Here is a 25884-nt window from a genome sequence, read left to right on the forward strand (position 1 = left end):
GGAATTGCCACTGTGAGGAACTGCAGGTCAATTTCAAGAAGTTTCTGAGTAAATATTGTGAAAGGAAATACATCCAGTGATCATTTTGAATTGGGTACGTAGCAAAAGCCCATTGCTCACAGCAGCACATAAAGCAGCACATCTTCTGTTGGTCAAACAACATGTAAACTCTTCAGTGGCTGACTGGAGGCATGTAGTGTGGTCCCAACGAGCTGTGATTTTGCCTCTTATCAGATGTTGTGAGGCATTGAGTGCATAGACAGCCCAGTGAGATGCTTAACCTGCAGTGTGTGGTGGATGCAGTTCAGGCCAGAAGTGGTTATGTGGTGTTTTTCAGATCATAAACTTGGTTCACTAATTGAGGTTACTGTGAATATCTAACAGGATGTTTATTGCAACATTCTCAGTGACAAAGTGTTCCCATTTCTACTACATCTTCATGGTGAGTACACACTGGTCACTCCTATCTCCCAAGATGATAAGAACTATCATAACAGGACTGTATGCTTATGTTTCTGGTTTGATGAACACTCGAAAACACTATCATTTCTCAATTGACCCATTAAATTACTGACCTTGATACAGTGGAAAATGTTTGGGACCATTTGAACTGCAGGTAAAACATAGCAGTCAACATACTTGCAATGTTATAGCTCTAAGGGAATCAATTTTCGATGAGTAGTTTCAACTAGGTACAACATACTTGACGAACCTTTTGCACACTCTTTCTCCCTGAATTAAGGACATTATCAAGCTTAGAGGTGTGTTAAAAGTTATAACTATCGTGTCTCCTGGGGTAACTAATTTTTTTATCTAGTGTGATTATGTTTAACCAAAAATGTAGCTCATTATGCTGCAGCTCGTTCAAAGGGTAAGGATGAGTTGTATCATTTACATGTAGTTACTTAACATACATTTTTATGTAACATCAGAATTGACTCACAAGACACTCTACAGGTTGTGCTGCCTGAGCTTGCGATGTTGAGGTTTGCTGTGTACAGTGAGAAAGGGAAGCTTCTGGGGCAGCGCATTTTGCCTCTGGATGGGCTGCAGGCTGGCTACCGGCACATCTCCCTCCGGACAGAGGCCAACTTCCCCATGTCACTGCCCATGCTGTTCTGCTACATAGAACTCAAAATATATGTGCCTGAGCACTTTGAAGGTACAGTAGATATCTAGATATGTTTCATTATTTTGGCATAAAAGGTGAGTCCCATCAGTAGATTGTATGTAGTAACACTTCCTTGATTTGTTTTGTCCAGGGTTGCAAACTCGCAGCTTCATATAGCTAAGTTTATTTGAAATAGCAGGAAAACAAACATTGTATGATGTTTATTTGCTATCATTTATCACAAAACAAAAATGTATTGCTCCACTTCAACACGTGTTGTATGTGCTGCCGCTATACTAGTTGTTAGAATCAAATAATCTGAAACTGTTGTCCCCTTCATGCTGCTGATTACTTGCCTAGTGTTGTTTATGTCTAATACTGTTATCAGGCTTGTTAGTTTAATAAGGGACAGAAACAGTGTCATATGCTGAGTGAGCACTGTTGTAGCATACAGAGGTGTCATGTACTCTTGTGAGATGACATTATTAGCAACTGACAGAGTTGTAAGGGCCACATTGTGGGTCTCCATTTGCTCAGATGACCAAATTGTGCAATATCCAGCTTTGTGGGGCATTTAGATATGACTGTGACCTGATATTGGACTGCATGGGAACATGAGAGGAGGCATACTGATTGTCAAGGTCTGTCCTCAATTTCTTACCACCATAAGAGTCACTATATCATGCACCAAGCATGTCCTAATCCCTCCACATCTCCACCTGCCATCTGGGAACAAGTAATGGATGCCCTGCAACATTCTGTGTTATGCTTATCCTGCACAATTGGTTGGAGATAAGTAGCAGCCAGACTAGGGAATTAAATACCGCCCATGCGTACACTGCCAATAATGCCCCAGCACAATGGCTGCATTTGGAGTAGTACTGTGACTGGGAAGCATAGTCTGTTGATGAATGTTGTCACATTATGCCCGACAGTAAATTGTGGTTCTGCATTGCTCCAGATGACCATCATCGGTGAGTATGGTAGCGAGATGGGGAGAAGTCCCATTCTTTCAATGTTTTGGAGAGGCACTGTGATGTTATACTTACCTTGCATCTTGGTGAGGACAGCTATTGGGTATGACTTCAGGTCATGGCTGGTAGTGATTGAAGGAACTCCGAGAGAGCACAATGCTACATCACAAATCTTCTGCATCCTTGTGTGTTACCTCCCATAAAGCACTATTGTATGTCATTCTTCAGCAGGACGATGCTTATCCACTCTTGGCAGGAGTCTCTATGAAGTGTCTGTATCATAGACCACAAATGTGGAGTTCGATTTCAGTGCTTGTATATAAATGTTTTAATTAATTAATAACTTCAGTTTCTTTAGAATGCTTTCAAAGAAAGTTTTTATAAAGTTGGCTGAGCAGTGCTCTCATTTCAGGCTTTTCTGGATTGGTTCATGGGAGTTACTCACCACAAGACCTGTCATGCACTCACAAATAAGAGATAGTTCTTACTTCCAGTAAGGCCCCCTCGTACGCCAACCTATTCATGGGTCACTTAGAGGAAGCCTTCTTGGTTACCCAGGCCTGCCAACCCAAAGTTTGGTACAGATCTATTGATGACATTTTCATGATCTGGACTCACAGTGAAGAAGAACTCCAGAATTTCCTCTCCAACCTCAACTTCTTTGGTTCCATCAGATTCACCTGGTCCTACTCTAAATCCCATGCCACTTTCCTTGACGTTGACCTCCACCTGTCCAATGGCCAGCTTCACACGTCCGTCCACATCAAACCCACCAACAAGCAACAGTACCTCCATTATGACAGCTGCCACCCATTCCACATCAAACGGTCCCTTCCCTACAGCCTAGGTCTTCGTGGCAAACGAATCTACTCCAGTCCGGAATCCTTGAACCATTACACCAACAACCTGGAAACAGCTTTCGCATCCCGTAACTACCCTCCCGACCTGGTACAGAAGCAAATAACCAGAGCCACTTCCTCATCTTCTCAAACCCGGAACCTCCCACAGAAGAACCCCAAAAGTGCCCCACTTGTAACAGGATACTTTCCGGGACTGGATCAGATTCTGAATGTGGCTCTCCAGCAGGGATACGACTTCCTCAAATCATGCCCTGAAATGAGATCCATCCTTCATGAAATCCTCCCCCACTCCACCTAGTGTGTCTTTCTGCCGTCCACCTAACCTTCGTAACCTCTTAGTTCATCCCTATGAAATCCCCAAACCACCTTCCCTACCCTCTGGCTCCTACCCTTGTAACCGCCCCTGGTGTAAAACCTGTCCCATGCACCCTCCCACCACCACCTACTCCAGTCCTGTAACCCAGAAGGTGTACACGATCAAAAGGCAGGGCCACGTGTGAAAGCACCCACGTGATTTACCAACTGACCTGCCTACACTGTGAAGCCTTCTATGTGGGAATGACCAGCAACAAACTGTCCATTCGCATGAATGGACACAGGCAGACAGTGTTTGTTGGTAATGAGGATCACCCTGTGGCTAAACATGCCTTGGTGCACGGCCAGCACATCTTGGCACAGTGTTACACCGTCCGGGTTATCTGGATACTTCCCACTAACACCAACCTGTCAGAACTCCGGAGATGGGAACTTGCCCTTCAGCATATCCTCTCTTCTCGCTATCCGCCAGGCCTCAATCTCCGCTAATTTCTAATTTCAATTTGCCGCTGCTCATACCTCACCTGTCTTTCAACAACATCTTTGCCTCTGTACTTCCGCCTTGACTGACATCCCTGCCCAAACTATTTGCTTTTACAAATGTCTGCTTGTGCCTGTATACGTGTGGATGGATATGTGTGTGTGTGCGCGAGTGTATACCTGTCCTTTTTTCCCCCTAAGGTTAGTCTTTCCGCTCCCGGGATTGGAATGACTCCTTACCCTCTCCCTTAAAACCCAAATCCTTTCGTCTTTCCCTCTCCTTCCCTCTTTCCTGACGAGGCAACCGTTGTTTGCAAAAGCAGAATTTTGTGTGTATGTTTGTGTTTGTTTGTGTGTCTATTGACCTGCCAGCGCTTTTGTTTGGTAAGTCTCATCATCTTTCTTTTTAGATATATTTTTCCCACGTGGATTGTTTCCCTCTATTATATAGAAATCTATTACTTTAGAGTTATTTGTTAGTGTTCTAATTTTGTTTTTGTTAATTGATATTCAGTGTTAACTTCACTCCCTTCTGGCACTGCTTGCAATGTGGGGCCCTGAGAATTTACCATTTTAATTCTATACGAGTAGTTTCCATTGGTTTCCCATGTCATCATGTGACGTTACTAAACTTGGCTCTCCCATTTCTCATTTTCATTCAGTGTTCCATGGATGGACTGCTAGGGGATTAAACAATTTTTAAATAATCAAATCAACGCTACTGAAGTTAGTTTTCAATTAATGCTTGTGTGTTCTCACTTGTTCTCATCACTGGCTATAATTTCCATAATAATCAGAAAACAAGTCAGTAAGTTAAAATGTATTCAAGGAGTTGAACGTAAATAAACAAGTGGTCATTCATAATTTACAGGTGACTTCATGGAATATTACTCATAGAACACTCAATTAGGAACATTAACCTTCATCCACTGCACTTACAGTGACCGTCTTTACAAGAGCTTGAAGCTGACTCACTTTGTCATTGTCCACATTGGATACTTAAAGACTGCCATAGGAATGTTTTCATGAAATGTTAAAAAACGATTGTTGACCTAAAAGACAGAAATTATAGGTAACATATATACACATTAGGTCATGAAGTTATTGGCTATTGATTATACAAGATGTATTTGGAAGGTAAGGTCTATTTAGTAGTAATAACAGAATGAGTACAAATACAGAAGCACTAAATATTGAGAAAAAAATAGAAAACGTAAACTATCTTTCTTCATAGCTTCCACCATTTTCAGGCATTTGCCACAGTATGACAAAAGTTTTGTATGCCTTCCTCATAGAACATTACTGCCTGTGGTGTGAACCGCGTGGTAACATGTTCTCAAATGTTGTCATTGTTGTTGACTTTTCAATCATCAAGAAATGTTTTCAGGTGGAAAAAGAGATAGAAGTTACTAGGGGCAAGGTCAGGGCTGTGCAAAGTATGGTCAGATTGGTTCCGACCACAATCTGGCAAGAGTTGTCACGTCTCATTTGTAGCATGATGTTGAGTACAGTCACGAATCAAAACAATACTATTTGTGAGCTTCCTGCGGCACTTGTTCTGTATTACATGATGCAGTTTCATAAGCATCTCACAGTAAATATTTGCACTGATTTTTTTCACCTCACAGTAAAAAATGCACCAGTAGAATGTCACGTACATGTCATTTTGAGATGTCAAGATGTGCGACCATTGAGCCATTCATCACATTTTCCCCATGAATCTTGCAAATCTGTTGGTGAAAGTCGATTGGTTTAGTGTTATTCATATTCAGAATACTAATTTCAAATATAACCTCACAAGTTGTGGGATTTTCAATCAACTTCTTTCTTTAAACAAACACTATCCAGCCAAAACAACACACAGATAACTTCAGACGGTGTCATCTCCTCTTCCTTGACTCAAAGCATCTACAACACATGGACCAAACTGTGATTGCAACACTACCACAGAAGAAAATACAAATGAAACTGACATTCTGGACATACCTTGTATTTTCTTAATGTGAATTAATATTAAACGTTCTATTTTGTCAAGTCGATTTTTTGGTGTGAAATTTTCTCCTCATGTTCTAGCACAGGTCACTATGAAATTTCTAGAAACTTAAATCTTGTATTTATAATCTTCACTGTGTAAGATATTATTGTAGTAAATTTTTTCAAGTACAGAAAATTCAGGGCTACATGATAATAACAGCTCTTTTTTTTAAAAAAAAGGTTACGTTTCAAGTTCTGCATTTCTTATGACCAAAATAATTTTAAATAAATATTTTTCTTAAATTACATAAGCTTCAGAGAAGACAAGAGATTCTGTTGGAATAAGAGAATGAGACTTTTAAGTAAGGAACATAAGTCCATGCAGTTAGCTAACTGCAAGTTTTCAAGTACATGTTGTTGTTGTGACTTTTATGAATATTTCCTCAAAGAAAATGTTTATAAGCAAAATATTTATATTTTTAACATCAGTTACATGTAAATTACTATCTGAATAAGGAGGCTCAAAAATGTAGTTTACCAGAGAATTTTGATATTTTACTTGCAAATGTTTTGTGAGTTGCTTGTAGCTAATGCTGTTTCTTGATTTTCAACCTGTGTAGTTTATAACCATGCCAATCCCCCTCTTGGAGAGTCCACAAGTCCCTATATTTATTGATATATCACTAATCTTCTAGGTGGTTGACCTAATCAAGCTGAAGAACAGTCTGTATTTACACTGAGGAGGAAGAAGTCCCATCTTGGATCCACTCTGCTCACCCTGAATTGGGAAGGAACAATAAAAGATGCTTAAAATGTTGTCAATCTGGTAATCATCTGTCCACGAATGCAGTACAGCCACTGAAATCCCGTATAGGATAAGTTGCACTAGCACCAGCTTATGGCCGTTTGTGCTATATGGTTTCCAACAGTCATGATGTCAGTGCTCCGACCAAGCTCTTTATTTATCAGACCATCTTATACCATTTCTCATTTATAGATGGCATCTGAAGCTTCTTGAGAACTAATTTTTTCAGCACTAATATCAGTACCCTGGAGAAAACAAACGCTACCAGTACAGAGGATATCATCACCAAACACAAACTTTTATTGACTGCTAATATCACCCATATGCTGGCCAAAACAAATAATGTATTCTCAATGCAAAAATGGTCCGTGAGAATGAGGACGACGCATGAAATGATACAAAGGGATCCAAAGAGTCTTGTTTTTAAAAAAGATGTCAAATTGTTAATGACAATTGTGAAACTGCTGGCTCTGATTGTCTGGCTTTTCATCGGACTATTATGGTGGCTCACAGTGCTTTGAGCAACAGTGGAAGAGATTAAGATCAGAGAAGCAGAACTGTAAGAAGAAAGGGAAAATGTCATGACAAGCAATGCAAATCAACCTGTTGACAAGCAATGCAAAGCAACCTGAGGTTGACATGGACAGGAAATGACCTCACTGTAGTGGAAAATGTGATTCCAGGTTTGGTCTCCTCAGCCACTCACAAACTCGTAAAGAAGATAGTTCTTGTAGGAGACAAAATATGTGTTTGTTAGTGAGTCATGACCTGAAATGATGAGACCATTGCACATTTTTTCCCTTTTCCAAGTCCATATGTTTCTTGACCATATTTTATCATCCATTAATTCTAAATAGCCATATTGTAGTAACCTCATCCTTTCCATAGCTTTCCTTATTTCCTCTTCCACATCTATTTTTCCCCCTTGAGATTCCAGTACTTAGTCTCCAGTAATCCATCTCTGTGGATACCAGTTGATCTTTTTCTCTTTTTCTTATTTGTCAAACTTACAATCCATATGTACATTTGGTTTCTACAGTTGTCTTCTATATAATCTGTTTGTTTTTAACTGTGATCTTTTTATTCCAAAGGATTGAGTTTAATTCTTGAATAACACATTTCCCTTGCCCTATCTTATCTTTTACACTCTTTCCATCTGGAGTTAGTTACACCTAGGTATTTAAATGGAAAACAGCATTTAATGCCCAAATTTACATAATGTAAATCATGTTGTTGGTCACACTCACCATATACTCAGTTTTCTTTGTATTTATTTTTAAAGCCTACTTCTACATATATGTGATATATGTATCCAGTATGTGAAAGAAATGTCATGAGGGAGAAACAAATATAGTATTTATGTTTGGAATGATTTTAATGCCTTTTGAATGTATCAGTAGAGATGAGCTATTGCTCATTATTTTTGTGTGTTTTTTTGATTATGTGAATATAATTTGTGTATTCAGGCACAATACTAGCCCCTGAAAAACACTGAAAAATGTCCTCTGTAAACGTGAAACACTTTCACTGGTAAAATGGGATAAACATTTTTAATGGACAGTTTCCTACCAATTTGAAAAGCCAACATATATAAATTACACTAGAAAAACTGCACTTTTGTAGAAACTTTTTCGAAACATTTTCCAAAGCACATTTATGTGATATTTACTGGACTGTGATTGACATCTTTAAAGGAGATGTTCAATAAAACATAAGAGTGGTACATGTTTCAGATTTAATTAATGCTTTCTTGTCTGCTCGAGAGAAGATGGTGGAGAATATGAAGGCAATGGGTGCCGAACACATGGAAATGTTGACTCTTGAAACTGTGGTAGGTGATGGAAGTGAAGGAGGAGCTGGTGACAGTGGTAGCGACGATGGCAACAGAGGATTGGGCAGCAGCAGTGGCGGCAGCAGGAAATCTGGGAAGTCTTCTGACCAAAGGTCCAGTGGCCCTGCAACACTTGAAGAACACTATGGCAAGTAAACTTGCCCCATTTGGGCTTAACATGTTGTATCAGTGTGAAAAGTGAAATGTTTGCAAGCTCCAGTCACTCACCAAACTATTGTTACTGAGCAGCTGCCTGTCTCCCAGTTTGCATAAATTGCAAACAATTGACATAAACAGCAACAGTTGTCAGGAACATCAATTATTTCGAATTACATATTGAGTCTCAGGTCACACAAGTGGGATTAGACTTTGTATCTGAGGCTGAACATACAGTTTAAAGATTACAAGAAATTTCTTTATTTCCCTAAGTCAGTAAACCTAGTCTATATTGGCAGTCCAACTACTTCTTTTAGTGATGAGACAGTGGAGGGGGGAAAGGGAGGGGGTAAGCAAACTTGGAGATATAGCGTTCAGTTAAACCGTTAAGCTTATGTGTATACCAGTAGTGTGGAAAGAGCGTGACTCTGACCTTGGCAGTCAGAGACTCTGTGTGTGTGTGTGTGTGTGTGTGTGTGTGTGCACGTGATCATGCGTGCGTGCTATCTGTTCTGAGGAAGCCCTGTTTTTCAACATCTGTGCGGTATGGTGAGGAGCAACTATCCTTTTCACAATATTGTCGTTATTCCACCCTGGATTTTCCATTCATTAATAGTGTGGGACATTGTATTAGGGAGTCAGTGTTTCAGTGTTGTATTGTTCTACAAAAAGAAATTAATTAATATTAAAAGTCATAAATATCGTCCCAGATTTGTATGTCCTGCTTCTTGGAAACACTTTTGTTTTTTTAATTTTGAAAAAGACATCATATGGTTGGGAATACAGTGGAACCTCTATATTACATTTTTCAAGGAACCACAAATTCTGAACACTATATAAAGGAAAACACTATAAAGAGGAAGGCTTCCAAATAATAATTATAGGGCATTACTGAAGATCTGGATACCACTAATCAGCTTTGACAAATGGTGCCATAGATGATATTTTAAATTTTCACAACACTATAATATGATATTCATTGCAAATGATCAGTGTATCAAATGATTAGCTTTTTGTAATTAAAACATGGGGCCTAGTAGATGGATGGGTGAAAGTAAATGGATCAGTTTGTACTGTAAAACGTTACAACAGATTCTTAAGGATCGACATCATTGTCCAAAGCTGACAGATGATATCCTGTGTTTCAGTTGACCCAATTATAGAATATGAGCCAAATTTTGTTTATGACATACTGAACATATTACATAAAAACACAGTAAATGGTACAGATTAAAAAAAAATTAGTTACAAAAAATTACTTTAATAATTAAATTATGAAGCGGAACTTAAATTTGCAGAAAACTCTAGGAACCTAAGCAATCTGAAAATCACATACCTATGATTTTTTTAAATATTCAAGCAAGCATGTTTGTTTTCTATTTCTCCTAGACTCTATGGCAATCATTTCTTGCTCCAAATGAGCAAGTTGAACTACTGTTCTGTCCTCAAGTGTATGGGCCATCATATATCTCCTGAATGTTTCAAAGGCTTCAGCTGCCTTAGTATATGAGGGCACAGAGTCATCTTCCTTGTCACTGTCATTGTCACTTTCACTACCACGACTATTCTCCAAGCTTCTCTCTGCATTCAGCTCCTCAATACTTTGTTATCCTGTGGTTACCAGGTTATCATCCACAGCCACAAAGTTCTCAAAAGTGGCAGAATCACTGCCTATTAATTCCTGAAACTCTTGCAAATCACTTGCAACATATTCCACAGGAGCTGTCATCTCATTCTCACAGAATCCCGCTTTTGTGAAACACTTTATAATAGTTTCAGCACTGACTTCCCTCCATGGGTACATAATTAAATTCATTGCTTGTAAAATATTCAGCTTCAGTTGTGAGCTCTGCTGGCTTCCCAGTTATTGTTAGATTGAAGACACACTCTTACTAGACACACAAACCTTTTGCTGCTCAGCTCACACAACACGCTACGAATACAAAGCATCGACTGAAATGGCGCCAAAAAGATCGCAAGCAGAATGTGCGTCACATGTCATATGACCGGGTTCTGCTGCTGACTTATGAAACACGCTGAGAGTGGGCTTTCCAAGCCGGTGCAAACTGTGCATCCACAGAACAGAAACGATGCATCTACATCCAGTCACTTAAATGTTATAAAGAGGTAAATAATTGACCAAGGTTCCAAAAATATGAGCATTACATGGAGGAAATTGTAATGTAGAGGAAATGCAGTAAAGAGGAAAATTTAACATTGTTTATATGGGCTTTTAGTTGGGACTGAAAAAAACAGATGTAACATAGAAGAAAACATTATATGTAGGAACGTTATAAAGAGGTTTCACTGTATATTAATTCTACTTTGCTCTGAGACTTTTTACAAACAGGAGTTCAGATTTACTGTAGACTGCAATATCAGTCTCTCATATAACCTCATGTTATTGTTGTTGTCATTATTATTATTATTGTGGACACTGTGCATTACAATTTAATAGCCGGCCGTGGTGGCCATGCGGTTCTGGTGCTGCAGTCCGGAACCGCGGGACTGCTACGGTCGCAGGTTCGAATCCTGCCTTGGGCATGGGTGTGTGTGATGTCCTTAGGTTAGTTAGGTTTAAATAGTTCTAAGTTCTAGGGGACTGATGACCTTAGAAGTTAAGTCGCATAGTGCTCAGAGCCATTTGAACCATTTTTGAACAATTTAATAGAAAAAAGAAAAACATGATCTCTTTGAGAAAGAAGGCAATTACTTTGTTCCCTTTTAGATTTCAAATACCGCACAAACAATTTGTGGATGAAGTTTTCCTTTCCATATTTTGTAAAGCAAAGTCTTTCATGATGTCCATAATATAAATTTTCCTGAACCTCACTTGATAAACACGGATGGGGTGTAAATGGGAGAATCTCAACTGCGTCCTTGATCTGAGGCAAGTTTTAAGTCATCACAATGCATGAATGACATCCTGGAGGATGCTAATAATACTGGAACTGTCATAATCATAACTTTCTGAAACAGTTCGTTAACTCTACCACATTCAGCAGGAAGTTGTTGTCAGTAGAGGGTACACCATATGGCAGTAAGTCAGTCATAATGGCTCGCAGCATTTTGAGCTGTTCATGAAGTGTGTCCACGTTTAAAGTTTGCTGTGTGTGTACTCCAAGCAACTCTTTGAAACTTCATGTAGATGGAGGATTTGTTTGGGAAGGGATAACAAGTTTCCCTTCAAGACAGGAGAGTCACCTTAGAATCTCTTGATTTCTTCAGCAACAGATGATAATTCCGTGTGTTTCAGAGTTGCAGGTGTTTTTCTTGGCCATAAAGATATTTCGGTGTTTCATATTTAGGTTCTTAGAATATTTCTTAGCTTTCTCTGACAGCATATCAAATGCTTCCTCAGTACTAAGATTTGAAGAGCTATTTTAGAATGTCTACAGAATGTTTCACTCCATCTGCATTAATATTCAGGTTCTGTAGAGAGCCAGTTCTTTGCAGAGTCCAAAAACCTCAGTAGCAACTGTCAAACAAAAAGAGTCTCAAACGTTTTGAGCCATTTTACATAGGTTTGATCTCCTTCATCTATAATTGAGCTGCTTGTATAAAGTCATTCAGGAGGCCTGCGACCAGGTATGGCTCATAGTTAAAGGCTAAGAGGCAGAGCTGCCCCATATATTTATATCTAAAAACAAAGATGATGTGACTTACCAAACGAAAGCGCTGGCAGGTTGATAGACACACAAACAAACACAAACATACACACAAAAATCAAGCTTTTGCAACCAACGGTTGCTTCATCAGGAAAGAGGGAAGGAGAGGGAAAGATGAAAGCATATGGGTTTTAAGGGAGAGGGTAAGGAGTCATTCCAATCCCGGGAATGGAAAGACTTACTTTAGGGGGAAAAAAGGACAGGTATACACACACACACACACACACACACACACACACACACACACACACACACACAGACAGACACAAGCAGACATTTGTCATATATTTATCAATAAATGATTACAGAATATAAATTATAAGAGACACTTTTATTATTTCCCTCATAAATATACCCGCATGAATGTGCCTAGTAAGTGGATAAAGGATGAAAAAGACCCACCATGGTTTAATAATGAAATTTAGAACATGGCAAGGAAGCAGAGGCTGTTGCACTCTCGATTCAAAAGAGAATTCACAAATGATGACAAGCAAAGGTTAGTAGAGATTTGTGCGTCTGTGAAAAGATCTATGCATGAAGCATGCAACAACAACTATGACCATTACACCTTGGCAGCAGATCTGGCAGAGAACCCGAGAAAATTCTGGTCCTATGTAAGATTGTAAATTGGGCCTAAGGTGTCCACTCAGTCCCTTGTTGTCCTGTCTAGTGTGCCAGTTGAAGATAGCAAAATGAAAGCCAAAGTTGTTCACATAGGAGAATGGTTCAGGCATATTGCCATTTGACCACTGAATGGACTCCCATATGGACGACATAGTAATAGGTGTCCCTAGCATAGAGAAACAACTGAAACTTTTGAAAGCAAACAAATCACCATGTCTGGATGGAATCCCATTTCGGTTTTACAAAAAGTACTCTATGGTATTGGCTCCTAACCTAGCCTGCATTTATTGTGAATCTTTTGCCTGACATGAAATACCAAGTGACTGGAAAAAAGTGCAGATGACTCCAGTGTATAAGAAGGGTAAAAGAATGGACCCACAAAATTACAGACCAATATCCCTAACATTGGTTTGTTGCATAATCCTTGAACATATTCTCAGTTTGAATACAATAAATTTTCTTGAGACTGAGAAACTTATGTCCTTGAATCAGCATGATGTTATAAAGCATTGCTCACGCAAAAATCAGCGTGCCCATTTCTCACATGATATACTGTGAACTGTGTATGAAGGGCAACAAGCAGATGCCATATTTCTAGATTTTGAGAAGGCATTTGACACAGTGTCCCATTGCAGGCTGTTAATGAAGGTATGGATGTATGAAATAAGTTTACAGATATGTGGGTGGTTCGAAGAGTTATTAAGTAATAGAATCCATTATGTTGTCCTTGACGGCAAATGTTCGTCAGAGACAAGGATATTGTCAGGGGGTGTTTTAGGACCGCTGTTGTTCTCTATAGACATAAATGATTTGGCAGACAAGATGGGCAGCAATCTTGTTTGCTGATGATGCTGTTGTGGTGTATGGTAGGGTGTAGAAGTTGAGTGACTGTAGGAAGATACAAAAAGAATTAGACAAAATTTCTAGTTGTCGTGATGAATGGCAGCTAGCTACAAATGTGGAAAAATGTAAGTTAATCTGGATGAGTAGGAACAATAAACCTGCCATGTTTGGGTACAGAATTAATAGTGTCCTGCTTGGCAAAGTCAAGTCATTTAAATATCTGTGCATAATGTTGCAAATTGATACGAAATGGAACAAGCATGTGAGAACTGTAGTAGAAAAGGCTAGTGGTTGACTTTGGTTTATTTGGAGAATTTTAGAAAAGAGTGTTTCATCTGTAAAGGAGACTTGCATAGTATGCTAGTGCGACCTCTTCTTGAGTACTGCTAGAGTGTTTGGCACCTGTATCAGGTCAGATTGTAGGAAGACACTGAAGCAATTCAGAGGCGGGCTGCTAGACTTGTTACCAGTTGGTTTGAACAACACGTAAGTGCTATGGAGACACTTCAGGAACTCAAATGTGTATCCCTGGATGGAAGGCAACATTCTTCTCAAGAACCACTGTTAAGAGAATTTAGAGAACCAGCATTTGAAACTGACTGCCAAACAGTTCTGCTGCTTCCAACATACACTGTGCGTAAGGATCATGAAGTATGAGAAATTAGGGCTCATATGGAGGCATAAAGACAGTCATTTTCCCCCTCACTCTATTTGCGTGTGGAGCAGGAAAGTAAATGACCAATAGTCGTAAGATACTCTGCTGCACGCTGTACGGTGGCTTATGGAGTATCGATGTAGATGTAGATGTAGAAAATTGACAGTCAATGTTTTTGGAACTGTTATAGACTGATGTTTCTTGAACAGGTAGTAGCTAGTCTTAAGGCTACATCTTGAAATGCTCATTAGCTCTATGTAATAGAGACTGGCTTCTACAGAGTATAGCTCATATGGGCCATCTGAACGGCCTCTCAATAGCTCAACTAGCAGAGTCTAAGGGTGTCGTACCAGCTTCCACACGATTTTCACATTTTGCTGCTTACATAAAAATGGAAGTAAGTCATTACTCATTCCACCTGAGCCACGTACCCCTACCTTCTACCTTCTACCTACTACCCAAAATCCACAAAGAGAACCACCCTGGCCGTCCCATTGTAGCAGGCTTCAAAGCCCCAACCGAACGTATCTCAGCTCTGGTAGACCAGCACCTCCAACCTATCACCCGCAGACTCCCATCCTACATCAAAGACACAAACCACTTCCTAGAACGCCTCAAATCCATTCCCACTCCTCTCCCACCTGAAACCTTTCTTGTCACCATAGATGCTACATCCCTTTACACAAACATCCCACATACCCATGGTCTCTCTGCCCTTGAGCACTACCTCTCCCAACGCCCACCCGAAGATCTTCCAAAAACCTCGTTCCTTATCACACTTACCAACTTCATCCTCACCCATAACTACTTCACTTTTGAAGGCCAGACCTACAAACAAATCAGGGGAACGGCCATGGGAACCAGGATGGCTCCGTCCTATGCCAACCTCTTCATGGGCCGCATGGAGGAGGCTTTCCTGAAGACCCAACAGCTGCTTCCCCTGGCCTGGTATAGGTTTATAGATGACATCTTTGTGGTCTGGACTCATGGTGAAGAAACACTCCTTAATTTCCTCCATAACCTCAACTCCTTTTCGAATCTGAATTTCACCTGGTCCTTCTCCAAAACCCGAGCCACCTTCCTGGATGTTGACCTTCGTCTTGTTGAAGCTCACATCCACACCTCTGTCCATATCAAACCCACAAACAAACAACAGTACCTTCACTTTGATAGTTGCCATCCATTCCACATCAAACGCTCCCTTCCCTACAGCCTAGCTATTCGTGGCAAACGCATCTGCTCCAGTGATGAATCCCTCAACAATTACACCAATAACCTGACCAGTGCTTTCCTCTCCCGCAACTATCCTACAGACCTTATCCACAAACAGATCTCCCGAGCAATACATTCCTCCCCGTCCAACAACAATGTTCCTACCCCCAGACCACACAGAAGCATCCCCCTTGTCACCCAGTATTATCCTGGCCTCGAAAACATCAACAAATTACTCCGCCAGGGATATGACTTTCTCAAGTCAACCCCTGAAATGAGATCATCCCTTGACAAAATTCTCCCCACACCACCCAGAGTCGCCTTTCGTCGCCCCCCTAACCTCCGTAACATCCTTGTTAAACCCTACAATATTCCCAGACCACCTTCTCTACCCAGCGGTTCCTACCCCTGTAACCGACCCCACTGCAAAACCTGCCCCATGCATCCCCCCACAACCACCTACTCCAGCCCCGCTACTGGTAAAACATACACAATTCAAGGCAGGGCCACGTGTGAAACTACACACGTCATTTATCAACTGACATGTCTGCACTGCACAGCCTTTTACATCGGCATGACAACAACTAAACTGGCTGAGCGCATGAACGGACACAGACGAACTGTCCGCCTAGGAGATGCCCAATACCCAGTAGCGGAGCATGCCCTCCAGCATAATTCTAGGGACCTAGGAACCTGCTACACCGTATGTGCCATTTGGCTTCTCCCACCCAACACCAGTCCCTCTGAACTGCGGAGATGGGAACTCGCACTCCAACACATCCTTTCATCCCGCCATCCCCCTGGACTGAACCTACGTTAAACAACCTCACTCCCATTTACTCTTCAGTCTTCTCCTCTTTCCCTTTCCTCTTTAACCATTCACGCATCTTTTCATCCTACATAGTTGTGTTTATCTTTATACTATATACCTCTTTACTTCTGTATGCAGCCTCTTTGGTTTGAAGCTGGCACAGTACTTACAGTAGAATATCTTTGGCTTCCCTCTGACAACCATGCTTCCATCCTTGCTACCCTCCCTATTTTCCTTTCCCTGTTGCTTCATAGCCTGGGTTGTGAGTAACTGAATCTCCTTTCCCTTCTTCCCTTTCTTTCCCCTCTCTCCTCCCTGATGAAGGAACATTTGTTCCGAAAGCTAGGAATGTAATTTTTGGTTCTGTTTTATGTGTATCTATCGGCTGTACTGAGCTGAGGTAAGTACTGGCCAGCCACTCTATCTCTTTGTTAGTATTTGTTTTGATAGTAATTTAGATAGTTGCGCCCCCCCCCCCCTCCCCCCCGTATTATTGGCAACTCCATCTGTGTACGAATAAATTTGTAAATGACGCAATAGAGAGCACTAGAATATGGTAACATCAAGTGTCAGCATGTAGTGGGAGTTTTAGAAATGCATAGAGGAAATATACATTATAGAGGAAATACACATTAAAAATGTCCCGTTATCATTGTTAGCCAGTTTCTTTTTGTGAGTGTATTGTGCCTGAGCTCAAGTGAGTTTTAATTTCTTATGAATAACTGCAGCATACCACATGCTTGAAAATAGCCCTACACGAATTCAGCTTGCAATTTATTAAGCAAAAATTTGGAACATGAGTCTGAAAAAGAACTACTGTATTGACCAAATTTTAATGAAAGTGTCATAGACTCTATCACAATGTAGGAGGGGAGATGAGCTGATTTCATCTATAAACAAATGAATTACGATAAGTGGAATGTGCATTACTAGATGATGAGCAATTCATTTGTTGTAGGCCTAAGTACCAATTTAGCCTACTAAATGAAATGTGTAAAAATCTCTGGTAACATGTTGAAACATCTCCTGTTTTATTAGGTTGCTAAAATCAACAAATCAGTTTTTGTTGAAAATTGTAATTAATAGCAAGTGGTACACTGATTTTGTGACTTGAAATGAAATGCTCGTATGGCATTTATTGGCCAGGATATCCCCCATCGGGGTTCGGCTGCCGTATTGCAAGTCTTTTTTAGTTTATGCCACTTCGGCAACTTGTGTGTCAATGATGATGAAAATGATGATGGAGGACACACAACACCCAGTCCACTTCTGGGAATCGAACCCGGGCCCCGTTGTGTGGTAGGCGCAGTTTAAATTGAAATGTCAAATTTGGATTCATTTCAGTGACACCAGATGGTAACACAACATCTGCCTATACCTTTTTCCTTTTGAATGTAATGCAAGATCAAAACAGTGGCCACTGCAGTTCATGGTATAGCTTTTTGTCTGGTTTTGATGAAGGATTTTCTTTACACCTGAGTTTCACCCAGACGTATTGGCTATACCAATAAAACAGTAGGTACACGGGAACATCATTTCTAGTGAGAGTCTTAGAATAATATCTTTAGTGATAGTTGCCATGTTTGTGCCCTGGAGTGTGGCAGACTGTATAGACCCAGAACAAGTTCTTTTATTTTGAGCATTTCACAATCATTGAAACATACAGAAAGAGTGAACTGCTCCTGCTCAAATGTATCTGACATTGAATCTTTCATAATTCCATAAAATGTAGAAGTTTTTATATGAGGGTTGGAACTTTAATAGTGGAAACTATTTATTTACAGCTCATACAAAATAGATACGTGTTTCAAAGTTTTACTGACCTTCAGAGTAGTCACCAACGTTGTGTATAACCTGTTGCCAGCGATGTGAAAATCGTAGGATACTCTTAACAGTGCCAGTTGTGTTGGCAGTTCGAGCGGCACCGTCTATTGCCCAACGATTTTGTAGCAGTTCTGAAGCAAATGCCGTGAAGTGTTTCCTTCAGTTCAGAAATCGAGTTGAACTTACGAGGGCTTAAGTCAGGGGAGTGCAGTAGGTGGTATAGCACTTGGCAGCCCCATCAGTGTCAGCCCCAGAAGTGTCATGAGATTTCCAGTGACTGTTTTATGAACTCTGAGTGCCTTTCCTGTTCAATCCAGTAACCATTGTGAACTAATAGTCACTAATAAACGGGTGCTAGCTTACTCCTGTTGGCCAGCAGATGTAACTTGTCTTGGATGACCATAGGTGTTCTGCTTTCATTATGCTGAATAACTATGGCAATCTCTTAGTGAAAAAGTCTCTTCTCATCTATTTTGAAGTAATATTTAGCTTACTTCCAGTTACAGGAACCATCTTTAAAAAAAGATGTTTCTTTCTGTGGTCTTCTGTTGCTCAACTTGTGTATAGACCTAATGCTACCACAGCAGAGAACATTGCCACTCTTTTCTCCATAATGTATTTGTGGATAAGAAACAAACTATTCTGACTTACTAGATCTTCCATTCCTCTGTGGAATCTTACAACAGGATGGGACAGAACGTATTTGAAGTATAAGATGTTTAATATTGTCTGATGCATATTACCCTCAAGGATGTGACGGTTTGATTCAGCCATAAGCAAAACCTGCTATCAACGAAAACACTTATCACAGATCCATTATATGTGGCCCTGCCCATAGTTTATTAGCTCTTCAAGTCAATATTGGGGAGGGGATAGGATAGACACCAAATCTTGTCCTACTCTCCCTCCCATCCTCCCAAGACTTGGAAGTTGGAGAGCAAGTGACCCCCCTTCCCCACCACTCCCTGCTCCAGTTAATACACCTTTACTATACTCTGTTCATCACAAGAATAAACCTGATGTAAACAAACACAAATGCAATGATTGATCAGAAGTCATATCACACGTACACTGGTGTTGTTACGCTCTTGGAAATAGGTTCTACTTATGCATTCGATATCTTATTACTAAGTACATGAAATGAAACTTTAAGATATTCTAATGTATTTACAGACTTTTGGTTATTCCCTTTTGAGAGAGCAATTGAACTTGAGTAGTCATGTTTTCTTCTTCTTACTTTGTTCTTCCCAAATTCTCTTCATACGTTCACTGAGTTCTCTCTTGCATTCTTCCGACCATCTTTTTCCCGTTCTGTTCTCCTTATGTTCTCGTTTTAGTGTGAGTTTCTTTATAATGTTTCTAAACTGTTGTCTGTTGTTTATGTTGTCGTGTGTGATCCCCAGTTCTTTAATGTCTTCTTCTTTTTCTTCAGTGATCCACTTTGTCTTTTTTTTTTGCTCTTGTTTACTATCTCAAAGATTTGTATTGTGAGCCTGCCTGTATTCATCCTGATGACATGACCATAAAATTTCATCATTCTCTTTCTAATGGTGTCTGTTATTGTTTCTATGATTTTGTAAATCTCTCTAGTTGGCCTCTTCATCCAAATTCCATCCCGAAACACTGGTCCATATATTTTCCTCAGAGTTTTTCTTTCCTGCTTTTCAATCTCTCTGATCTTTATATGACCATGAATCACTGTAGTTTCTGCAGCATGAAGTGCTTCTGGTAGGACTACTGTGTTGTAATGCCTTAGTTTCACATTGAAAGAAATAGATTTCTTATTATAGTGATTCCAAGTGAGCTTATAAGCTTTTTGTAATCTGGAGATTCTATCTTTATTGGCTATTGAGTTCAGTGCTGATGGTCGGATTATCTCTCCCAGGTATCGGAAGTGGGCAACTTTTGCCACTTTCCTGTATTGAGTAGTAATGGGGATATTATCTACAGGTTTGTTTTCCATATTCTGTGTTTTCTCATAGGAGATTTTTAGCCCAGTTTTCTGTGAGATTTCATATAGTTTTTCCAATTCAAGTTTGGCTTCCTCTCTATTGTTCATTAGAATGGCAAGATCGTCCGCGAAAGCCAGACACGTCACCCTAATTCTCTGCTCTTCTTTAATCCCAAGCTGAATTACTTTTATTTCCTTTTCTCATGTCCTCATAATATTTTCCAGAACCATGTTAAACAGAAGGGGGGACAATCCATCTCCTTGGCAAACACCAGTATGGATATGAAATGCTTCTGATGTTTCTCCCATGAATTTAACTTTGGAGGTTGTATCTGCTAATGCCTGTTGAATAACTGACCTTGTTTTCCTGTCAAGCTGGCCGGAGTGGCCAAGCGGTTCTAGGCGCTTCAGTCTGGAACCGTGTGACCGCTACGGTCACAAGTTCGAATCCTGCCTTGGGCATGGATGTGTGTGATGTCCTTAGGTTAGTTAGGTTTAACTAGTTCTAAGTTCTAGGGGACTGATGACCCCCCCCCCCCTCCCCCGTCAATCCATAACTCCTCTAACGTGTGAAATAATATTTGTCTATCTATTGAATCGTAAACCTTTTTAAAATAGACAAAAGGTACCACATTACATCTTCTCATGCACCACAGTACATCTTCTCATTTGCGAAATTGTTTTTAAGTTCCATACCTGTTCGATGCAAGATCGACCTTTGCGAAACCCTGCCTGATTGATACTCCCCTTTTAACTGGTTCGCTTGTTCTTCTAGTCTCTTTAACAGGGCCTTTGAAAGAATTTTGTATATTACAGGGAGCAGTGAAATTTCCCTGTAATTATTTGGATCAGTTTTTGCACCTTTTTTGTGGAAAGGGTGAATTAATGCACATTTCAACTCTGCAGGTATTTGTTCAGTTTCCCAAATATTTGATATAATTCTATGGGTTGCTTGTGTGAGATTATTGTCATTTAATTTCCATACTTCTACTATGATTCCGTGTTCCCCTGGAGACTTATTGTTCTTCAAATAATTGATTGTTTCCTTTACCTCTTTTAAGTAATGGTGGATTTGAATCGGGATTGGATGTGGGTTTTCCAAAATCTAGTTGTTCTTTCCGAGGCTTGCATTTGGAAAGTGAATGAAAACATTTAGCTAAAATTTGACAGTTCTTTTTAGGGTTGGTTTCCAGTGATCCATCAGGCCAGCGAAAGCACAGATTAGGTGGTTGATACCTTGTTAGGTTTTCTTTGAAAATTTTGTAAAAATTTCTGGTGTTATTCTTGATAAATTCTTGTTCAATTTCTTTAAGCCAGCTTATATCATATCTATATTTTTCTCTTCATATTGCCTTGGATGAACTCTTCTGTATTCTCAAAAATTCCTGTCATTTTTCTGTAGTTTTGTTGCTACTGAAAGTTTTCCAAGCTTGTGTTCTTTCTTCTATTGCTTTATCACATGCACTGTTGCACCATCTGTGTTTTCTCTTTCTTGGGGGTTTGTCAAATTTCATAGTGTTTTTCAGTACTTCTGCAAGTTCCTTCCAGTTCGTTGCATTTGATTGCCCAATTTCCTGGAGAATTTCCCTCTTGTTAAGTTTAAGGTATTCTGGATCAATTCTGTTTTGCTCATTGGTGGTTTCTTTCTTTTAGGTTGAATTCTAATCTTTATTTGCAGCAGATGGTGGTCTGACTCAAAAAATCCTTTTCTTGTTCGTACATTGAGTATTTCTTTGTTGTTCTTATTAGATATGGCAACATGGTCTATCTGAAATTCACCCAAAGTTGAATTTGGTGATTTCCATGTTGTAAGTTTGTTTACAGGTTTAAGGAATTGTGTAGACATGATTTTAAGATCAAAATTTTTACAGAAGTTTATCAGTCTCTCACCGTTTTTATTTGTTCTCTTGTGAGCTGTATGAATTCTCGTTGTTTTCCTGAATTTTTTCTCTTTGCCAAGTTGTTCATTGAAATTTCCTAAAATAATTTTCATGTGGTGAGTAGGGATTTTATTTGAGGTTTTCTCCAGTAGTTCCCAGAAGTCATCTATTGCCTGTGGATCTTTTCTATTGTAATCATTTGTAGGGGCATGTGCATTTATCAGTGTGTGTGTCTTGTTTCCAGATTTTACTGAGATTGTCGAGATTCTTTCTGATGTTGAATGAAAGTTTATTATTGAGTCTATAATTGATTTGTGCACAACGAAAGCTGTGCCAAATTGTTTGGGTGCCTTGTTCAGCTGGACTGCAGGTTTTCCTTTATAGATTCCTGAATCAAAATGATTTCTTTCAGTAAATGGTGTTTCTTGAGTCGCAAAGATTTTTATGTGGAGTTTTTCCATAGTATTTTTGAGTTGTTTGAGTTAACCTACTTTGTAAAGTGTGTTTGTGTTGAGAGTTCCTATGTAGTTTTTCTCTTTTGGTCTTAGAGATTTTGAGAAGCTCCTACTCCTCTGCACATGACATTCCTGGTCCCCCAGAATCCGATGACCAGGAAGATTCAGACATCATACAACTGATGCCTGGGGTAGTGGATTTCTTTCCTTTTGTTCCATCATGCTTATTCAGATTGAAAATTGTTTTGTGGTGATATTCTATGAAGGTCACATGTTTATGACTTGATTGTTGAGATCAAGAAGAGCATCGAGCAGCCGCACCAACTGGGTGAACACATGCTGACCACTACCCACCGAATTCCAGAGCAGATTTGGGGTGCTTCTTCTGCCAGTTTTTTGATGAAATGTTACTCCTCCCCTTCCTCCTATATTTGTATATATATAGACACACACACGGTATCATAGTATAATTGTGTAGTATAATGGTGTAGTTTATGGATGGCTGGTTCAAGTCTTGCCTCAGTCATCCTTTTTCTTTCCCCAATTTGAAATACCTAAACCTCGCAATTGCAAAATTCATCATAATTTTTTATGAGTAATGCACATCTTCTCGTTTCTAATTACATATTGCATGCAAAATTCCTGTTTTCATTTCAAATATAAATCCTTAATTATCGATATTTTATAAAGTATTGTTAATAAAGGTTGCTTAAATTATGAAAACATAACAATCTAATTTTTTAGGGTAAAAATGAAAAACCAATACTCTTTATTTGGACTATGTCCATTGTTGTACACCACAGATGTAGTCTCACATGAGCCAGAATGATAAGTGTCATAGAAACATGAAAAACAATCATTTTCACAGCATCGGGCACACAAAACGAATGGTGCATTTTTACATTTGCCACTCTATCATTACAATGTGAACCAATCAGAAATGATCTGGAACCAAGTTAAGGGGTTTGTCACAAGAAATAAGAAGATTGTTAAGCTGTTCTATGTACTGGAACTAACACACACAGCTTTTTCACATGTCACAGCTGAATGCTGGTGGGATATAGAAAGGCATGTCATAAAAGAAAGGAGAAAATGCAGCACCTGTGTGGCTTCATGGATTCTGTTGTTGATCCATTTATTATCAATGTAGAGGATGACAGTTCCAGAATGGAAATGTACTTCTTGGTTTTGGACAAGGAAGGAGCTAAGTGATTACCAGATGATTGACTGCAACTAATACCTTCAGTGGCTTCAGTATTCAACAATAAGGTGAAATCCCTGCATTATGCTTTTGCATCAAACATAGCTTGGTCAGGAAAATTATCCTGTGATTAAGGTAGGAATTTTCATCACTCTTGTTTGTAATTAGAAAACTATTTTACTTGAGAACGAGAGCATTTTAAGCTTTCTGTCTGGTCACCTAAGAAGCATGCTGGAATTTTGCTGAACATTATTTCATTCTCTTTAAAAATTAAATGACATTTCAAGCTATATTGTTTCCCTGCTCATCTCTTTTTATGTCTTAACTGCAACTGCACACATCGTTGCAGGTTACTTGGACCAGCTGACTGGTCAGTGCTGTCGAAGTTAAATGTGCTGGTAAAGCTGTTTACCTGAATTATCACGCAGTCTGTGTGCATGTAACACAGCATTTAAAATGTATCCTTATCATCGAACTTAACTGTACTGGAAACAACTTGGCTTTCACTCCCCTTGAAAGAAAACCCAATGAGATTCAAGCAAATGTGGAAGCATACAGTGCAATGTTTATATCAGGTTTATTCTTATGATAAACACAGTATGGTCTGAGTGATATCAAATTTCTTTCTATCACAGTAGTACTGCTCTGTATTGTAGTCCAGTTTAAAGTATTGGCATCTGACAGGGAACTGACTGGAGTAATCCCACCAGCAGTACATCAAAGGTTCTGTAGTGGTATTGTTGTCAGCTCCCACTTTGTTCTCACTTCCACTATTCAAAATATGACATGCCTGCGAATTATTGAAAAGGAAACTTAACCGAATCTTAAAATTTTGCCTATTTCAAGAAAATTAATTAAAATTGGGAACATATTATCAATCAGAGGTATTGTAGACATCTACACAGTATGTGAATTTCAGAATTTGTACATTATATTTGAAGGATATAGATACTTTAAATGTATACTTGTTATGAGTTAAATATTTATGCAATGCCAGACAAAACTTTAGAATGATCCGTTATCAAGTAAGTTGTTTTGATAATCATGGAAAAATCATTCCTTTACAACCATCTGTTTCACCTGGTCCTCCTCTCTGATGGCTCTATCCACACCTCTATCCACTTTAAACCCACCAACCAACAACAGTGCCTGCAGTTTGACAGCTGCCATTCCTTCCAAAACAAAAAATCCCTCCCATACAGCATGGCCACCCTGGTATCATGTATCTGCAGTGACAAGTACTCCTTTGCCAAGTATGCTGAAGGTCTACCAAGGCTGTCGCAGACAGGCACTATACTTCAGACCTAGTCTGTAAATAGATCTCCTGTGCCATTTCCCCACACTCCCCCAGATATCCCATCACCCCCAAGACCAGCTACAAAGGAGAGCCCCCTTCATCAGCCACTACCAGCTCAGACCGGAAAATCTGAACCACATCTTTTGTCAGGGTTTTGATTACATATCGTCATGCCCTGGAATGAGAGATGTCCTACCCAAGAACCTTCCCACCCCTCCTAAAGTGGTGTTCCATCACCCACACAACCTCCACCATGCCTCAGTCCATCCCTATGCCACTCCCAATCCCAACCCTTTGTCCTAAGGATCATATCCCTGTGAAAGACCCAGGTGCAAGATCTGCCCATTCCACCCACCCAGCACTTCCTGATCCAGTCCTGTCACAGGTTTATCCTACTCCATTAGGGGCTGGGCCACCTGTGAAAGCAGCCATGTCATTTACCAGCTCCAGTGTAATAATTGCACAGCTTTTTACATTGGTATGACTACCAACCTGCTGTCCACCTTGATGAACAGCCACCAGCAAACTGTGGCCAAGAGCAAAGTAAACCACCTTATGGCACAACATGCAGCTGAACATCACACACTTCATTTCAATGGCTGCTTCACAATGTGGGCTATGTTTCTGTCCCCTCACCACCTCCTCCATTTTCATGTTCCTACACCCTCATTGTGTCCTGCTCTCTGCCAGTGCATCCACGCATCTTTCCCCTTCCATGGTCCTTTCCTTTTCCACTCTCCATCCCTTGTCCATCTCCATCCCTTGTCCATCTCCATCTTCCTGCCTCCCAATGCTGGGCCTAGCAGGCTTGTCATGCCTCCACATTTTCCCTGCATGCTCCAGTAGACAGTTCTCTTCTCTCCCTCTGCTGCTGCCCCGCCTTCAGTTTTCTACTTTGATCCAACACTGCAGTTGATTTCTGGAGGTGATGAAGATGGTCGTCATGTGTGCATGCAT

The 25884-nt window shown here is 39.9% G+C and overlaps 1 protein-coding gene across 1 annotated transcript in view; it reads left to right on the forward strand.

The window, feature by feature from the left end:
- Positions 1 to 25884, forward strand: part of LOC126095360 (1-phosphatidylinositol 4,5-bisphosphate phosphodiesterase-like) — a 419315-nt gene that overhangs the window by 314633 nt on the left and 78798 nt on the right. Inside the window, exons 16-17 of the mRNA XM_049910167.1 lie at positions 958 to 1162; positions 8355 to 8498. Of these exons, the coding sequence (XP_049766124.1) occupies positions 958 to 1162; positions 8355 to 8498 (349 nt within the window). The remainder of the gene's footprint in view (positions 1 to 957; positions 1163 to 8354; positions 8499 to 25884) is intronic.

Source organism: Schistocerca cancellata, chromosome 8, assembly GCF_023864275.1.
Source record: "Schistocerca cancellata isolate TAMUIC-IGC-003103 chromosome 8, iqSchCanc2.1, whole genome shotgun sequence".
Taxonomy (NCBI): Eukaryota; Metazoa; Arthropoda; class Insecta; order Orthoptera; family Acrididae; genus Schistocerca; species Schistocerca cancellata.